This window comes from Heteronotia binoei, chromosome 2 (genome assembly GCF_032191835.1).
Source record: "Heteronotia binoei isolate CCM8104 ecotype False Entrance Well chromosome 2, APGP_CSIRO_Hbin_v1, whole genome shotgun sequence".
NCBI lineage: Eukaryota > Metazoa > Chordata > Lepidosauria > Squamata > Gekkonidae > Heteronotia > Heteronotia binoei.
Window position 1 is genome coordinate 48,736,900 of NC_083224.1, and position 18,661 is coordinate 48,755,560.

Genomic DNA, 18,661 nt, shown 5'->3' on the forward strand with positions numbered 1-18,661 from the left:
TGCAATTGTTTACTGGAAATGATTGTCTGTGACTATAAAACTGTAGACCTTCCTGAAATCGGGGCTCCCAGATTCATTTAGACATAAGTCCGATCTGGGGTCTGTGTACACGTTAAATAAATGACCTCAATGCACAGCAGCCAAGAAGGTCAGAGCGCCTGCTCCGGCTGCAACGCCACTGAGGATGTTCTCCGCAGCTGAGAAAGAAACGTCTGGAAGGAAAACTTTCTCCAGTAGAACACGGCAAGTAGAACCCAAAAGATTCTACAAACCCTAATGATGTTACCAGCCGTGATAACCTGAAATCTTTGATAAATAAATGACCGTTTCTTCCTGATTCCATCTGTGGCCTTGTTTCTGCCTGACCACCAATGGCTAAGGTTGTTGCTACACTTCATTCTAGCTATTAGGGTTTTGAGGTTTACAGATGGCCTGTTTAGCTTTCATCACTGGACCTCTGTTTCCTGAATCTTATCTCAGCTGTCTCCCAGATATTAAATATACTTAGATTTACCCAAATCCATCTCTCAGTAATTTTCTGTAGTGGTTAAGTGTGCAGACTCTTACCTGGGAGAACTGGGTTTGATTCCCCACTCCTCCACTTGCAGCTGCTGGGATGGCCTTAGGTCAGCCATAGCTCTCATAGGAGTTGTCCTTGAATGGGCAGCTGCTGTGAGAGCTCTCTTAGCCCCACCCACTTGACAGGGTGTCTGTTGTGGGGGAAGAAGATAAAGGAGATTGTGAGCTGCTCTAATACTCTGATTCAGAAAGAAGGGTGGGGTATAAATCTGTGGTCTTCTTCTACTAAGTAATTTATGCAGAGAGAGAGGGAGAGAGTGAAAGGTGATTTACTTGACTGAATTGTAAGAATATTATCAAAGATTTCAGGTTTTCACGGCTGGTAATATCATTAGGGATTTTAGAATCTTTCGGGCTCAAGTGCCGTGTTCTACTGGAGAAAGTTTTTCTTCCAGACGTTTCGTTCTCGGCTGCGGATATTCTCCGCAGCCAAGAACAAAACGTCTGGAGGAAAAACTTTCTCCAGTAGAACATGGCACTTGAGCCCGAAAGATTCTACAATCCCTAATGTAAGAATATTTTTTAAAGCCAAACTTGGTTCTGAATCGACTTTTGAGTTATGTTAATGTAACCTAGAAATACTCAGACTTTAGGTTGGTTTATGGTTGAACCAATATTTTGAATGTTATGGAAAATGGGTTTAATGTTGGTGCAAGCCTGGAACACTTTGACAACTGGGAAGCCTGCCACAAAATAGTTTCAAAACTTCAGTCTCCATTTTCAGTTTCTTCCCACCATATATCCCAAGCAATCAACGGCCAGTGTGGTACAGGTAAGATTTCTAGGCATGGACTGGGAGACTGGGGGTGGACATGAGGGGGAACCATCTGTTATGGTGTGGCATCACTTTTGGGGAAAACTAGAAATGATGTCACAACTCTGTATGAATCATCAGATATTCTATGGCAAAGCCATTATGTTTTCAGTGATTTCTAGGAAGGACAGATGTCATTTATGGTTTCCCTCCAAAAGTGATGTCAGCCCTCTCTAGGAATTACTGAAAACCTATGATCTTCCTAGAAAGGTGCGACATCACTCCAAGGCTTTCCTGGAAATAATGCCATCATCCTAACTGCCGTTTTAAAGGGTTTTTTTTTTTTGTCCTGCTCAAAGTGATGTAGGGGAAAGTAGATGGGGCATGTTCTTCCTCAGCTGAGTACTTGGCAACCCTAGGTGTAGTATATGTAATATTGGAGCCTTTCTCTTTCTCAGTCAGGGATTAAAGATTCAGAAGGGGACATTTCTGATCAGGGAAACAGTACTGGGGGGAAAAAACAACCCATACTTAGTTGTGCCATGACTTTAATCCAGAACTCTCTGCTCCTCCACATTTATTTTGGGTAGCCGAATTAAATATCTAGATTTCTAGATTCAGAGGGACTCTGCTTGATCCTCACATGATTTCTCATGCTGAACTCTCTGTTCATCTCTGATACTAGGTTATTTTTCCCCATTTACTCTCACTCAGCCTGACCTTCCTCTCAGAGCCATGTATACCACCTTGAGCTTCTTGGAGCAAAGACTGCATGAAGTTTGATTGAAGATAACCTCATAGCAACCTTGTGAGGTTTATGGTGATATTTTGAGTGACTCTGGGAGATCTGACTGACCTTCAGTTTTGATCAAGGACTTCAGTGGTTTGCCTGTCAGCAAACCAGCAGGTCCCACTGTGTGTAATGGAAGCAAAGAAGATGCAGACTTTTTAAATTCTGGTGACTGGAGATTAAAAATGAGCTGTATGTTAGTTTGTCAAATATTCCTAAAGGTGTAGCAGATAAAATATAATTTAATCAAAATATTATTGTGTTCCTTTAAGCCTCAATTTTTAAATGGAAATAACAGAGTACCTCCCTGGAGGTAAACTCTTTGCAACAAAAATGCTAATCCAGAAAGTACAGCTAAATATTAATATGCTGTATACATTTATCATAGGTTGGATATTGCAACACAATATGGGTTTTTTCCAAGAAACATCTAATACCTTCTGTTGGGGGGAAATGGAATAAATCCTTACAAAATCTTCTCTGATAGGATTTTAAGACTATGTGCTTAAATGAAAAATTATACTTAGATTTCTCTTTGTTAGTAGGGAATTGAAACCTGCTATAATATTTAAAAGTTTTCCAAGTGCTTGCCTTTAATGGAAAAGAATGCACAAGAAAAAGATTGTTAAAAAATCCCTATTGTTTGAAGTCAAATTTTTCATTATACTAATGGTTGAGTAATTCATAAAAGAGTTTGGAACATGTAGAAAATTTCTGCTAACAAATTGGAGGGAAACAGGATTTACTGACTCTCTCCTCTTGTTGTAGACTTCTGACTTCCCCTTTGTGCTGTTCTCCTACCACCACCACGCTGATTAATATTTTAGAGACCATTTTGGAATTTGAGGGACTTCTGATGATGGAAATTTACTGTAGAATCCTTCTGATGATGGAAATTTACTGTAGAATCCAAGCTACTCTGCAGCACATTTTAACAAAAGATGCAGCAGAAGTAGTAAACAAAATGCTCAATAATACCCAATATAATTATGAGCATAATCTATTTCATACAATGTACATAAGAGCATGCAGCCCTGTAGCTATGAGAGGCCATGGGGGGAGGGGGCTTCAGGGAGCCACTAGGTGAGGGGCCTATGGGGTGAGTGCAGAAAGCTGCAGAGGCTGGAGACCATCTTCATGCATGATTTAAAGAGCCTGCTGATCAGTTGATTAGTGGGTCCTTTAAATGGCATGGGAGGAGCAGTGGTGCAATTTAAATCACACAGGAGGGGGGTGACCCTGGGATGGGGTGAGGGCCCCCAAAATCCTGTCATGAGGGCAGGCCGTGTGGGCCCCTGCTTAGCTTTGGACCTGAGAGTATGAGATCAGTTGTGCTGGGTCAGACCAGTGGTCCACCTAGTCCAGCATCCTGTCTCACATCGTGACCAACCGGTTCTTTTGCAGGGCCAACAATAGGGTATAGAGCTGAAACATTTGTCTGCTGTTGCCTCTTGACTCTGGGACTCAAAACAGGCTTGGAAATGGTCCTGCCTTTTGCTGACAGAAACCAAGGTTTCAAATGGCAGTGCTGCTGTGGTTGCCTAGCAATATCCTCAGAAAGCATTTGTTTCTAAAAGCTGCAGACACTGTTTCTAATGGAGGGAGTTAAGTGTCCCACTGCTTTTTAAAAAGAGTTCAGCTTTTTTTTTTTTTTGCAAATTTGGGGCTTTCCTCAGGTTTGTAGATAGATCTGTTTTGTCATGACTCCAGTCTCTCAGTTGTATTGGTTTCTTGCAACTCAGCTTGAGCAGTTAGGTTGGAGTTAGATATTAAATAATTGCCTGCTGATTTATAAGGATCCTTGACATTAATTGGAGTCTATAGTTGTCTTTATTCAAATCCCCCTCTTTCCCTCCCCCAGAAATACGATAAAATATGTGGTTTCCCGAAGGTGCTTGGACTCTGCAGTTATGTAAAGTGCTCATTCTTAACAGCATATTTCTAATGCCAATTAATACTATAATTTAAGGCAAAGCTATTATAATTCATGGGTTTAGCGTTAACCTAACAGGACCTTTAGCATTCTTCTGTTCAATTACTCTTGATCTGAATTCCCCATATAAAATTTTAGGGTTTCAGGAAATCTTTGTTACTTCTGTTAATTGCTGTTGCAATGGCTTGAAAAGATACTCATTATCTTTTCTAAGATATTTGCTCTCTTTGGTTTCACTCAGACCTTTGACCAGGATTATTTTATGGATTATTTGCTGAAGTTGTAGAAGAAAGAGGGCATAGATTCCAGTTGGATCTCATGCATGAAGATCTTTTCAATAATAGTCATATGTTTAAAATTATGTTAAAAGCAGGTATCCTGATGTGTTTTCCTGTTTCAGTTGTCCACAATAACAGAAACATGAACACCTGAAACTTGAAATGGACAAATCAGTTATCTGGCTGAATGTTGTAGACCATGAAAGTAGACCAGGAATGACAGAATGGAAAATGCCTATCTAGGACAGCATCCATTACATTACTGTTTCAAGCTAATGATAATCTGTGCTAAAAGTCAACTGTTAGCAAATATGAATTCCGAAGATGGTACTGCCTCTTCCCCAAAATTGTCCATTCATCCTCTGTTACCTAAGTGAGATGTCTCCTGCTATGGAGGGGGGGGGGGGAGAATCTGCATTATGTGTTATGTCCTGGAGTCACCACTTTTTACACTGAAATATCTGAACTGAACAATCATTTTGTTGGGACACATGTGCATAGGGTTCACTCCTAAAATGGAAATGTGAGAGAAATCTTCCTCTTCAGGAAAAGAGGCAACCCCAGGCTGACATTGGATTGAGTGTCTGTTCAGTGGCTGCTGCACATACAAAGCAGTGTTGGACATCTGAACTAAAGGGAGATGTCAGGTGCACTGAATAAGGTCAGAGTAGGAAGAATGGGAATATTAACATCTCTGTGTTCTTGTTTATCCTGAAAATGCAGAAGGTTTTTGTTCAAATGATTCTTAATGTCTTTGCTTATCCTGTATACTCTGTAAATTGGCACAGTTTATCCAACAAGCCTGACTTAATTTCTTCTCCATTTTCTTTCTTCTGCTTTAGAGTGTCCATGACTTTTTGACATTGGATGACTTTATAGAACATTCTACTAATTGGATTTGTTAAAATAAATAAATCAAAAGCTAATTGGGACGTGGCCTGCCATTATTTTTGCTTACTGAATTAGATATAATGGTGTGAAGTCCTTTTTATCATATTTGTGCACTTATTTAAACACCCCCCTGGTGTACACTTCTGCAAATTCAATTATATATTCAAAGACAGCCCTCAATTTATGCAAGGCTGGTTTACATTTAATCCGGGGGCAAGACTCAGTAGCTGATGATAGGTCTGTTCAAAATTAATTAGGATCATTCAGAGAAGCCACAGCATTGTTACTAGCCTGCAATGTAAAATGGGGTTATTTCGGTGTTTGCAGGGGTGAATCACCATGGCAAGCTTGCTGTGGGTCATGGGAGCTTTGGTTTGTTTGTGTTTCTCTTTCATAGCTGTGAGTTTACTTGTTCTTTGTCTTTTTGTCACCTTGGACAGTTATTTTTTTTTAATTTTTCTCTTCCCTCTCTATTCTCTTTCCTACTGGTAGTCTTAGAACTCCTTGTCCAATCAGTTCTTCTGCCCACTCTTAAGTACAAGCAGGGCTTTTTGGGTAGAAAAAGCCCAGCAGGAACTCATTTGCATATTAGACCATACTACCTGACATCACCATTGTTTCACACAGGCCTTTTTTGTAGAAAAACCCCAGCAGGAATTCATTTGCATATTAGGCAACACCCCCTGACACCAAATCAGCTGGAACTGCATTCCTGTGTGCGCCTGCTCAAAAAAAAAGCCCTGGGTACAAGTTATATCAAAATATCACACAGTAATGAGGATCACCACATTAGGTATTCACTCCTGAAAGGGTGATAAGGATAGTTGCGGGCAGTGTTCCCTCTAAGCTGAGTTAGTGTGAACTAGCTCATGATTTTTTAGCCTCCAGCTCACACATTTTTGTCTTAGCTCAGGAAAAATGGCCTAATTTATGCAATAGCTCACAACTTTAATTCCAGTAGCTCACAAAGTAGAATTTTTGCTCACAAGACTCCACAGCTTAGAGGGAGTATTGGTTGGAGGTATAAAAAGGTGTTTCAGCACATACAGGAAAAACCATCTATGCATTTTTAGTATGTAAAACAATAATAAGGAACTCATATATTTAGCACCATGAGGTGCTTTGTAGAGTAATGTGAGCAAAATGTTCTTCTGCTCCAAGGAGGAGATATCAGCCATTGTAGATTTCAACAGTAGGGAGATATTAACTGAAGAAAAAGGGAGCCAGAAATTATAAATACAGGATGAGAACAGCAAATGTAGTTGTGCAGGATTAGGCTTTATTTCAGTAATCATTGGGAGCCACCTGTGGCTCTTCTGAGAACTCTTCCCCAACTTGGCACCTGCCCCATGTTACAGGAAGGTAGATACCTGCTCCTTGTCTGGAGGGGGTTGTGGCTGGTTCTCACGTTGAAAGAGCTACCACCAGAGGAATGGGTAAGCTGAGAGCTTCCTTGGGAGCACCCACGGCACTTTTGGTTGACCGAGTACCACTGCTGCAGACTGAGCTTCCATTTGCAGTGGAACCTAAGAGATGAAAGCACACACTTCTAATAAAGAACATTTTTTGGAAATACAAAGGGTAAAAGGCAGGAACAAAAGAGGGAAGATTCATTGATTAAATGACACATGCATTTCTCTAGATAGTTTCAAACAACCCAGATTCTTTCATCCCCACACAACCATTTAGATAAGGAATGACCTAAGAATATTTGCAGGTTCTAAATGCATCTCTTAACTGACCATGAGTTACTGCTGACTTGGTCTTTAAGGCTACATACAAAACTTTTTTAGTCCACAGAGACATTGTGTAAGTGCTTCATTGTGTTGCTGATAGAACTCTTCTTTCTATTGAGTGACAGGCAGTTATACAATTTTGGAATGGTTCATCATGGGGGATTTGGTGCTGCTTTTGGGAGAAGAGGGAACAGAGGGCCAGCTGCATACAAGACATTCTCTTGCAGGATTCTTTAAATCCTGACCCTGTAATATGGCTGCCCCAAACTTTCTATACATATTCTAGCAGCTGCTGCTGAAGAGTAGACCTGGTATTAGAAGAGCTAGCGAATCTCCACACATTACACCCAGCACTATTTCCAAGTGCCTCATGAGGTCTGTTTTGGGGTCATAGCATATCACAGGGGGAGGGGAAGGGTGGACAATTCCATTCTGTGATCTATTCACAGTTTGGATATAACCTTTTGGTGTGTTAAACTCATAATTCATAACTTGTTTTCTCCATGAATTAATTTAAAAACACCATCTAGATGTAAACAGGTTTATTTGTATTTTATGTCATTGACTTTTCCATTACTGCTGGTTCTTGTTCATTATTTAAAGCATAATGCTAATGTCTATCAGTATCTATCAATTTTAGCAGCAGCAGCTAGTAATTAAAGCACCAAATCTTGGTCTCCTCTGCATAGAGTGACTTTAAGATGGCCTAGTAATAAAACAAATCTGCTATTAATAATAATTAGTAATAAATATTAGTAATTTGTAATAAAGAATCTGCAGTTTTGGGATGTATGAGGGCTAATAACCTGAAACTTCATCCCAACAAAATGGAGGTGCCACTGGTTGGAGAAAGTTTGATCAAGGAAAGGAGTGGGTTTCTAGCTTGGGGGCATGCCCATAGCCACAGGGAGCTTGGGGGAGCCCTGCCCCCTGATTTCCAGGCAGATCATTACATTCAACAACTCCCAAGGTGATTAAATTGTCCCAGTGAGATTACAAAAGCGTGCAAGCTCAGTTTATTTTAGCTGCTTTATGAGTGTATGTCCATCCCTTAAAAAGCCATTCTTTCCACTTTCATTTAGTGGAAGTGCAGCTGCTAGGGTAGGCAAAAAAGAGAGGATGATGAAATGTAGACTGTATTCAGTGGAACTGCACTGCTGTATTTTTATTTATTTATTTAGGGCTCCACCCCCAAAGTCCCCAGATATTTCTCAAGTCAGACAGGGCAACCCTAAGTGGGGGCTACTAAACCTTGAGAACCAACTTCTCCCATGTGAATCTATCCATTCAGTCCAGTCATCTTTGGATATGCCGCTTCAGGTGCCCTGCCATCTGAGGCTAGAAGAATGGCAACCTGGAAAAGGGCATTCTGAGTTCTGACTCCAGAACTTTGGAACTTCCTCTCTACAGAGTTGCCTGTCTTCCTCTATCAGACCAACATGACTACCTATTTAGATCCCTTTATCATCGTTTATGTGTAAGCATCCAATGTGCTTGGCTTCTTTGTTCTTTTAACAATCTGTTAATCTTTTGCATCTAAAATCAAGATACCAGTGTCACTCCTTGTTAGCCACAATTAAAAGTGAACTTTCTTCTGTATTCTGTACAGCTGCTTTGTAAGATAATTATGTCCTTCATGTTATTGTTGTTTACTTGGTGTACATTGTGACATTGACAAGCAATTGAATTTCGGCCTGTTATCATAGTGTTTAATTACATAGTTAAAGTAATTTGCACTTCAGGGTAACTCAGTAGAGGAGCTCAGGCTTGGTGGAACTTTGTATTCAGTGGGTACTTAGAATGCAATTGGCCAACAAGGATTTTATATTAGTTGTTTGTGAGTATATCTGTGTGTTTACATAGAAGTTTCAAAGTATTTATACCCAAGCCATTCTGGCTGCCTTCTTATCTTAAGCTATTATGAAAACCTTATTCTCTTTTTGGCTTTTGACAATCTCATTATTTAATGGCAACACTTATTTCTGCCTTGTTTTTATATAATATTGTTGATAAAATATTCTGTGAACACTTACTTCCATTAGATTCTTCTGACCCACTTCTCAGTTGTATCTAATTCTGAATTGAACCACAGTGTGTGGATCAAAAATTATGCAAAATGGAGTCAAGGGGAGAGTCTTTGCAAACATGAAGGAAGCACGAGGTTTGCTTGAAATCTAAATACGTGAATTAATTAAAAGTTTGGTGGATAAGGTTCTCAACCTCCTGCTGGGGGTGGGATTTCCACAGATCTCGGGGCCTCCAACCTGCCAATGCAGGATTGGCCAGCAGGGGAAACTCCACTCCTGAAGAGCTCTGATGGTGCCTAACATGACTGGCATGATGACATCACCCAGAAGTTATGTAATCATGCAAGGCACATTGTGCAGCAACACTCTAGCATTTTGGTATAAAACTCTATGCACATCCCAGTACAAAGTATAACATCCCAGTACAAAGTACCCATAGTGATTACATAACTTCCAGGTGATATCATTGTGCTGTGCTCGCAAAGTGCACACGTGAGAAGTCCCCCCACCAGTAGCCAGGTTGGACCTGGCAACTCTACGGTAGATTAAAACTTCCCAAAGAGATAGAAACAGTATTTGTAACTTTAAGAAGGGAATGCCCAATGAGACTGTATTCTGAGATCTCTGGGCCATCTTGGGAGTTGCTAGGCAATCACAACAATACAGCCTTCCAAACTTTATTTTTCATAAAATAAAGCTATGGTTGGGGGGAGCAAGAGTAGAATTTGAGGTCAAAATCATCTGGGAAAAGGTCCCCTTCTCTATTATGTTGCCTGATAGAGGATTACTTGCCATAGAGAGGCTCTACAGTGACCACTAGAGGCTTCACTATGGACATAAGCCAGCTGGGCTTGGCCCGACAGTATTGCTCACCAAGGACTCACTGCCCACACAGTTCAGCCAGACTCAGCGCAGTGGCAGTGGCCACCACACACAGCCCAGTGGCAGTCAGAGCACACGATGGCCAAATATCTGCTAGGGAGAGGAAACGGGAGAGCTGAAGATGGGGGTGGGTGCAGGTAAATATATGTTGACTGTACTTTGGGAAAGGGGGAAAGAAGCAGGAAGAGGGGCTGACTGGAAAGAGAAAGAGGAAAAAGTATGTGTGTATGTAGATACAGGAGAAAATGAGTTGCCTCCCACAAATCCTTGCAGGTCCCCCATTTGTGTGTATGTGTGTGTGTAATTAGCTGTCATATAAACTGTGAGTATACTTATGTCAGAGTGGCAACAAGAACCAGTCTAGTAATAGACATTTACATGGTCATTTTAGAGCTTATTTTTCCTCTGTAGAGACATAGTTGTGTGAATGTTTTACTCAGAGACCTAGAGACTATCAGAAGATGTATCTGATCTTTAGAGACTCATGCTAAACTGGAGCAAATATCAATGGAGAACATGACTAGTTCAGCATTACATTTTGGACCCATGCATGCATGACAAATAGGAATAGGTTTCCCCTAAAAAACTTAATTAACCCTTTAAAAACATTTTTGCTTCTCTTGAATTAGGGATGCCAGCCTCCAGGTGGGACCTGGGGATCCCCTGGAATTACAACTCTTCTGTAGACAACAGATATCACTTCTCCTGGAGAAAATGGATGCTTTGAAAGGTGGACTCTGTGGCATTGTACCCTTCTGAGGGCCCTGTCCACCACAGGCTCCATCCTCAAATCTCCAGTAGTTTCCTAACTTGGATCTGGCAACCCTTCCCCCACCCCCTGCTGGTGGCTAAGAGGGAACTGGCAACCGTTCTTGAAATGCTTCATACATTTTGCCAAAGCAAGAACCTCTGTATTTGTTTCATATTTTTGCCTGTTTACAGAATTTTTGCAATTCTTAAATGGAATTACTTCCTTTGAAATTCTTCAGATGCTTGAAGAATTATTTAGGAGGCTTGAGCAGCATCCTAAACAAATGATCTCAAAATGCTGTTTTAGGTGAAATGTGATGCCATCTCTAAAAATAAGCCCCCCCCCCCCCAAGCAATCACGTGAATAGGTAAACAGATAACACTGAGATTTGGGCAGTATTAAAAGGCAGAGTTATCTCTGGGCAGTTTTCATAAAAGTAAAGTTAAAACATGAAACAGGGGGGGGGGGTTTAACCCTAGTAATTAGAGGAAGGATACTGCAATGGGAGGGGGAGGGGGGTGTTGCAATTTTAGTAAGGCCAAGGGATACATTTATGCTTTTGTTTACTGGCATTCCTTACATAAAGCAGATGGTGAATGCTGAACAGCAAGAGCTTGAAGGGCCATTGTGCTGATGCTCTGCTGTTGTCCAATAACAATGCAGAGGCACTCCAGGCTACTTAGACTGCATATCATTGATGTGTTAAGATGGAAAAGCCTGGCTCAGAGGAAGGAATTGGAAGTCAAATAACATCTCTGCACAGCCCTGTTTTTTGGCATTCTGTTACTCACAGTCTGGCTTGTGTGGCAAGCCAATAGTTGTGTTGTCAGTGGTGCTATTTTTTGTTTGCATAATGGAAGTGTAGCTGCACTGCCTGACTGTGTAATTCCAGTTTCTGTAGGGAAAGTAACATGGTGATGATGCAAAGCAGTGACTGAGTATAATCACTTAGGACTGTTTGTGCACAGTGGGCAGGTCAAACAGCAAATTTTGTGTGTGTCATCTCCCCCAAAATGGGCTAGCAGACACAATTGCTTGTGGCACTGAAAACATTCCCAGTTTCAAATGGCTTTGCTCTCCTGCCAGTATGCTGGGTTTGTGATCACATATTTCTTACCCAGTGTGTAGGAAGCCTGGGAAGAAAGCTGCACTTCATGGAATTTCTGGCATCATGGTCTGGGTATACCCTGTGGAACAGAAGTGCTTTGAACAATAGTTAACACACTATAGAAATACATAATATATGAGGGGTATAAACACTTGCAAGTCGTTTATGAAAATAAGGGCATCACCCTGCCACAAGGAGATCATTATTTTGTTTTTGGATACAACATTCTTCCTGATTCTTCTCCGAGGTTGCAGAAAATGGGGACAGTTTTGCAATTGTTAACTTTTTTTTTTGCAATTTCCAAGACAAACCAAAGTCACAAAAGAACTTCAAACTTTCATGCGCCACTTGGTTAGATGAAGTTGTCTCCTTCCCCTGCTTGTTCTTTTATGAACATTAGGTTTTACTGCTCAATGCCTGGGGGACAGTTAACAGATATGAGAACAAATCTTCAGATGGATGCTTCCTATGACACTGCTGTCTAGATTGTGATGATTTAATGTTGTGACTCAGAAAAGTGGGCTAAAAAACAGTGACATTAAGAGAGAGACTTGCCATATGTTACAAAATATACATTTTAAGGTCCAGAAATCTATGCTGCATATCCTGAGGCAGCAGCAAGAACCTAATGTGCCAGAAATTCATTTAAATACACACACACACACACACACATATATATATATACACACACACACATATATATACACACACACACACACACACACACACACATATATATATATATATATATATATATATATATATATATATATATATTCGCCTTATGAGGCTTTTTATAAAAAGCACTGATTTAAATAGAATAACATAATGAGATAGAAGTAATTAAGACAGAAGTATTTATTTATCTCTCTTCTCCTCAGGCAGTTGTTCGTTTGATGAACACTACAGTAACTGTGGTTATAGCGTGGCACTGGGGACCAATGGATTTACTTGGGAGCAGATTAACACATGGGAGAAACCAACGATGGATCCGGCTGTCCCTACCGGTAAGTGAGAAGCATACTGTCTAGTGAAGGTGTTCCAGTGGAGGCATTTATCTTGAGGAGCCCTAAGACAATTTTCAACTTTGGACTGTATGAGGTTTGGAAAGACATAAATGACAACTTGACTTGCTATACTGCTTTTCAAATGTTATACATGGAAATCATTGTTAGAAAAAATGCATTGTGTGTAATATAGAACAGCAGTTCTCAGACTTCTGCAGCCTGAGGGCACCCATTTTGTTTCAAAGTTTGTCATGGACAAATTGTCACCTGCTCCCTTTGTGGAGCCCGCCTCATGGTGGATAGCCTCTTTGCCTCAGTTTTTACCTGTTACTCCCTCCTACTCTTTTCTTCTGTCTGCCTCACATCCTTTTTCAAAAGACAGCCATTCATGTCATATGAGGTGTCTGTCCTCTTCAGGACCATTGGTTCTCTTAAATGGTTGGAAAACCCAAGTGCCGCTTCATTTGCTATCCCAGACCCAGCAGACCACCTCCACTGTTGGGCATGATAGACAGGGCCGGCCCTAGACTGTCTGCCACCTGTGGCAAAGCTAACTTCTGGTGCCACCTCCCCCAGACTGATAACATTACCAAGTCATATAGACGGGTGCCCAGTTCAGCACCCCAGAAGACTGGTGCGCTAGGAAATTGCCTAGTTTGCTTAGTGGCAGGGCCTGATGGTAGATAGGCCCATAAAAGCAGTTGGAGTCCCCCATTTTTTGCAAGATGGTCTGCGTATGTTCCAGGGAGATGGCTGGACAAGATGTATAGATCTGCAGCCTGCTGCTTTTGTTTAATTTGTTCTGACTATTATTCAGTCATTTGTTTTTGTCCAATTTACTGCTTTTCAGTTGAAGAAAATGCTGCTATATGAGGCAGCGATTAACATACCACTTTTTTGAGATTCAAAGGTTAATCATCTGTCTGCCAATGCAGGAGTTATTTTTGCGCCTACATCTGTGTATGGGAGGGAGTATCATGTGAATTAATTTGAGAGTGTAGTGGTCTGCCTCATGCAATGCTTAATCAGTTTTTTCACACTTTTGTCTGCCAGCAAATGAGACCCATGTTTTTACCAATTCACAGTTTCCTTATATGTATCTAAAAAAGAGAGTGGGGAGGGGAGAGTGAGCGAGTGAGAGAGCAATGTCTGCATCAGTTCTCAGCTTTGTCGTTCACATTAGAGATATTTTGAGATGCAGAGTTCTATCTGCTTGAAAATTGTGAAACTTAGTATGCACCAGGTTTTCTTCCACATGTGCATGTTTTGCTACCATGAAAAGGGGAGGGACGGTGGCTCAGTGGTAGAGCATCTGCTTGGGAAGCAGAAGGTCCCAGGTTCCATCCCTGGCATCTCCAAAAAAGGGTCCAGGCAAATAGGTGTGAAAAACCTCAGCTTGGGACCCTGGAGAGCCACTGCCAGTCTGAGAAGACAATACTGACTTTGACAGACCAAGGGTCTGATTCAGTATAAGGCAGCTTCATATGTTCAAAATTTTTGATTGAAAATTATTTGACACTTTTTTTTGTTACATTGCTCTGCAAAGCACTATTCATAAGGATGGCACTATATAAACATGTTTTGATTAGCACCAATAATAAAATATTCCATATGTGGTATGACAACAAATCTACAGCAGTACCTTTCTTGATGATATGCAGGGCTTTTTTTATAGCAGAAACTCCTTTGCATATTAGGCCACACACCTCTGATATAGCCAATCCTCCTGGAGCTTACAGTAAGCCCTGTAATAAGAGCCCTGTAAGCCCTTGAAGGATTGGCTACATCATGGGGTTGTGGCCTAATATGCAAATGAGTTTCTGCTATTAAAAAAAAAGCCCTGATGATATGTCTTCAGCTTAGAACATCAGAGAACTTTTTTTTCAGTGGAGTAGTAAATTTTTTTCTGTATAGCGTAACTGCAGGGTGCAGTTAAAGTTTCACAGGGACCGATTCCTCACTAGGCTTGCTCCAGCACTGGAGCTCTTTTTCCCCTGACGCTTCTATCTGATTTCACACAAGCTGCCGCGGTGTAGCGACTTGGCCTGTCTCTTTCCCACGGCAAGCACAAACTGGTTTTCAGAGGATTTTACTTGCCACGGGAAAGAGGCAGGCCAAGTCACAGCCATGGGGCAACTTGTATGAAATTGGATGGAAGCGTTGAGGGGTGAGGTGGGGGGGAGAAGAGCTCTGACTAGAACAAGCCTAGTGGGGAATCAGTCAGTATGGAATGCTATTCTGTACAAGGAAATCTTCCTGCACATAGATGGCTAAGCCAAAGCATTTCCCTTCCTTATTATATCTAGATTTTGTGTGAAAGGTCCCACTCATCCCCAAGCCATATTTCATCACATGGCTATTTGAAGTATGGTGTAGTAGTAGCCAAAATGCAGTGAGAACTAAGTATGAGCAAATTTTAGAACCAACAAGTCAGTTTTTTGTTTCTCTTGGCTGTTGAACTATTTATATCTTGATGGGTATTCTTAGGGATTACCGTTTCTCCTGGGTGCTTGATCATTCTAGATTTGGTTTAAGAGGCCAGAGTAATAACAAATTAATTGGTATGTGACTTAAAATGCAGATTTTAATAGCTGGAAAGGTTGTGCTTGATTTTATCATTTCAGCCTTCCTTTGGCTGTACAAAGACTGAAATACAACAAAAAAAGTGTGCCTTTAGTATGCCCCTCCTTTTAAAAGTTATTTGTGCTGGTTTATCTGCCTTTGACACCAATATAATGTCACTGTATACATTGCCACTCAAATGTCACACGTTGTGATGTCATTCATATAAACTGGCACACCACAGCCCAAATATTTATGGGCTGATGGTTGGAAAACATCTGTGAGAACAAAATAGAAGTGATGATAAGGTGTTGACCAGCAATTTCTTGTTTATCAGTTCATGGGAAAATTTCCATGGCTTGATTTTTGTGTTCTAGCTGATATGTTACATTTTCCTCTGAAGTAATTCTGCAAAGATTTAACCCCACTCCCCCAACAGATTAGTAAAGTACATTTTGTTGTTTGGGCAAACCATGCTAAATCAATGCCACTCGTGTCTGTGAGGTTTTCTCCACTTTAATCTCCTCCCTGATTTGCCCTGCTTTCTTGGAATGATTATTCATTTGTGGTGTATTTGCGATAAACCTTTGGGTTGCATATCCTATTAGATAAGCTTGTAGCATTCTGATTAATTGATTAGGTAAGTGTGGTTTTATTTACCCAGGATTGGTGTTATTGCATCACTTTATTTCATGTCACCCTGTTTTCTGCACTGTATCTGAAGCCTGGTTTGCATGAGGGCATGACAGAAGATGCTTCTTTCATGTACAGCCTTGTTAAGGTGGAGGATAGCTCACACTAGCCCATAAATAAGAGGGAATGTATAAAACAAAACTGGTGGCTGTTTTGCTGGGAATCAGCTCTAGTAATTCTAGTAGGTATGTTCTGTGTAATTTTGCTACAACAGAATAATGTGGCTACCCTTTTGGACTTACTCTTGTTGAAGTTAGTCCTTTGAAGCATTATGGAATGGAAATGGATCAACTTGGAAAAACAAGTAGATATAAATTGATATCCTCTTTCCATCCAAATGCAGGTAACTGAACATTCTTGTTTTATGCTGGCCCTACTCTGTAACCTGCCCCAGTTCTATGCATGTATATTAAATCATGTTCAGTTGTTGTATACTTCATGCATCTAAGGAAGTGAGCTCTGGCTCAGGATAGTTTATGCTAAGATAAATTTTGTTAGTCCTTAAGGCGCTACTCGACTCCTGTGTAATTATGAAAGAAAGTCTGATTTTTTTCCCCTAAGGACATAGTGTAATTAAGATTGAGAACAATTTTGAAATTTGGCTGATCCAATAGCAGTGTCCCTATGTTGATTTAGTTACTTGTTGGGTAAAAATTCCTACATACTCATTTGAAAGTGCAGTTTTTAAGCATGCATACAGACTGTTACATTCCTAGCCCAGTGCTTTGTTAGAAAACACAAGCAAAAGATCGTGTAGCCATTGCATGCTCAGTTAGGTTAAAATTTGGGCCCAGGCTAGTTGTCAGAGTTTGCACCCATATGAACTCTGCATTTTTTTAAAAAAGTAATAATCTTCTCTTGGCAGCTTGTACTCAAAGAACCTTGACATGAAGTAAATCAGTCATAGATTTTTGTTTTCCTTTAATTTAAAAAATTCTCTTCTGCCAACCCAGATTGCTTTTAGGAGATGAAGCACCTTGGTTAAATGTAGAAATTGGTACTAGGTTTCAGTTTGCACAGTAACTTGTTAAATGATACGACTTTTAGACTTTTGGCCAACATTCTTTTTTTAAGCATCTTTACTAGTTATTTCATTTGTCCAGTCAAAATGCTGGGTTTGTCACTAGTAGATTGGAGCTAGTAGTATGTCAGCATAATCAAAGGCTCCTTTGTAAACTCAAAGGCTTCTTAAAAGCTCAAAGGCTCCTTAATAAGCTCAACAGTCATGGGGTAAAAGGACAAGTCCTCTTGTGGATCAAAAACTGACTAATTAATAGGAAACAGAAAATGAGTATAAATGGGCACTTTTTGCAGTGGAGGGTGGTAAGCAGTGGGATACCGCAGAACTCAGTGCTGGGTCTGATGCTTTTTAACATGTTCATTAATGATTTGGAGTTGGGAGTAAGCAGTGGAGTGGCTAAGTTTGTGGATGACACTAAATTTTTCTTGGTGGTGAGAACAAGAGAAGATTGTGAGGCTCTCTTAGCCCCACCCACCTCACAGGGTGTCTGTTGTGGGGGAAGAAGATAAAGGAGATTGTGAACCACTCTGAGACTCTGATTCAGAGAGAAGGGTGGGGTATAAATCTTCTGCTAAGTAATTTATACAGAAAGAGAGGGAGAGAGAATTAAAGGTGATTTACTTGACTGAATTGTAAGAATATTGTTTACAGCCGAACTTGGTTCTGAATTGACTTGATTTATGTTAATGTAATCTAAAAATACTCAGACTTTAGGCTGGTTTAGTGGTTGAACCAATATTTTGAATGTTATGGAAAATGGGTTTAATGTTGGTGCAAGTCTGGAACACTTTGACAACTACAAAGCCTGCCACAAAATAGTTTCAAAAATTCAGAGTCTCCGTTTTCAGTTTCTTCCCACCATATCCCAAGCAAGGGCCAGTGTGGTACAGGAAAGATTTCCAGGCATGGACTGGGAGACTGGGGTGGGGGTGGACATGAGGGGGAGCCAGTTTGGTGTAGTGGTTAAGTGTGCGGACTCTTATCTGGGAGAACCGGGTTTGATTACCCACTCCTCCGCTTGCACCTGCTAGAATGGCCTTGGGTCAGCCATAGCTCTGGCAGAGGTTGTCCTTGAAAGGGCAGCTGCTGTGAGAGCCCTCTCCAGCCCCACCCACCTCACAGGGTGTCTGTTGTGGGGGAGGAAGGTAAAGGAGATTGTGAGCCGCTCTGAGACTCTTCGGAGTGGAGGGCGGGATATAAATCCAATATCTTCATCTTCTTCAACCATCTGTTATGGTGTGGCATCACTTTTGGGGAAAACTAGAAATGATGTCACAACTCTGTATGAATCATCAGATATTCTATGGCAAAGCCATTATGTTTTCAGTGATTTCTAGGAAGGACAGATGTCATTTATGGTTTCCCTCCAAAAGTGATGTCAGCCCTCTCTAGGAAGTACTGAAAACCTATGATCTTCCTAGAAAGGTGCGACATCACTCCAAGGCTTTCCTGGAAATGATGCCATCATCCTAACTGCCATTTTAAAGGGTTTTTTTTTCTTTTGTCCTGCTCAAAGTGATGTAGGGGAAAGTGGATGGGGCATGTTCTTCCTCAGCTGAGTACTTGGCAACCCTAGATGTAGTATATGTAATATTGGAGCCTTTCTCTTTCTCAATCAGGGATTAAAGAGTCAGAAGGGGACATTTCTG

The 18,661-nt window shown here is 40.8% G+C and overlaps 1 protein-coding gene across 1 annotated transcript in view; it reads left to right on the plus strand.

The window, feature by feature from the left end:
• PTPRT (protein tyrosine phosphatase receptor type T) overlaps positions 1-18,661 on the plus strand; it is a 1,094,059-nt gene that overhangs the window by 265,894 nt on the left and 809,504 nt on the right. The window contains exon 2 of the mRNA XM_060230934.1: positions 12,611-12,736. Coding sequence (XP_060086917.1) covers positions 12,611-12,736 — 126 coding nt within the window. The remainder of the gene's footprint in view (positions 1-12,610; positions 12,737-18,661) is intronic.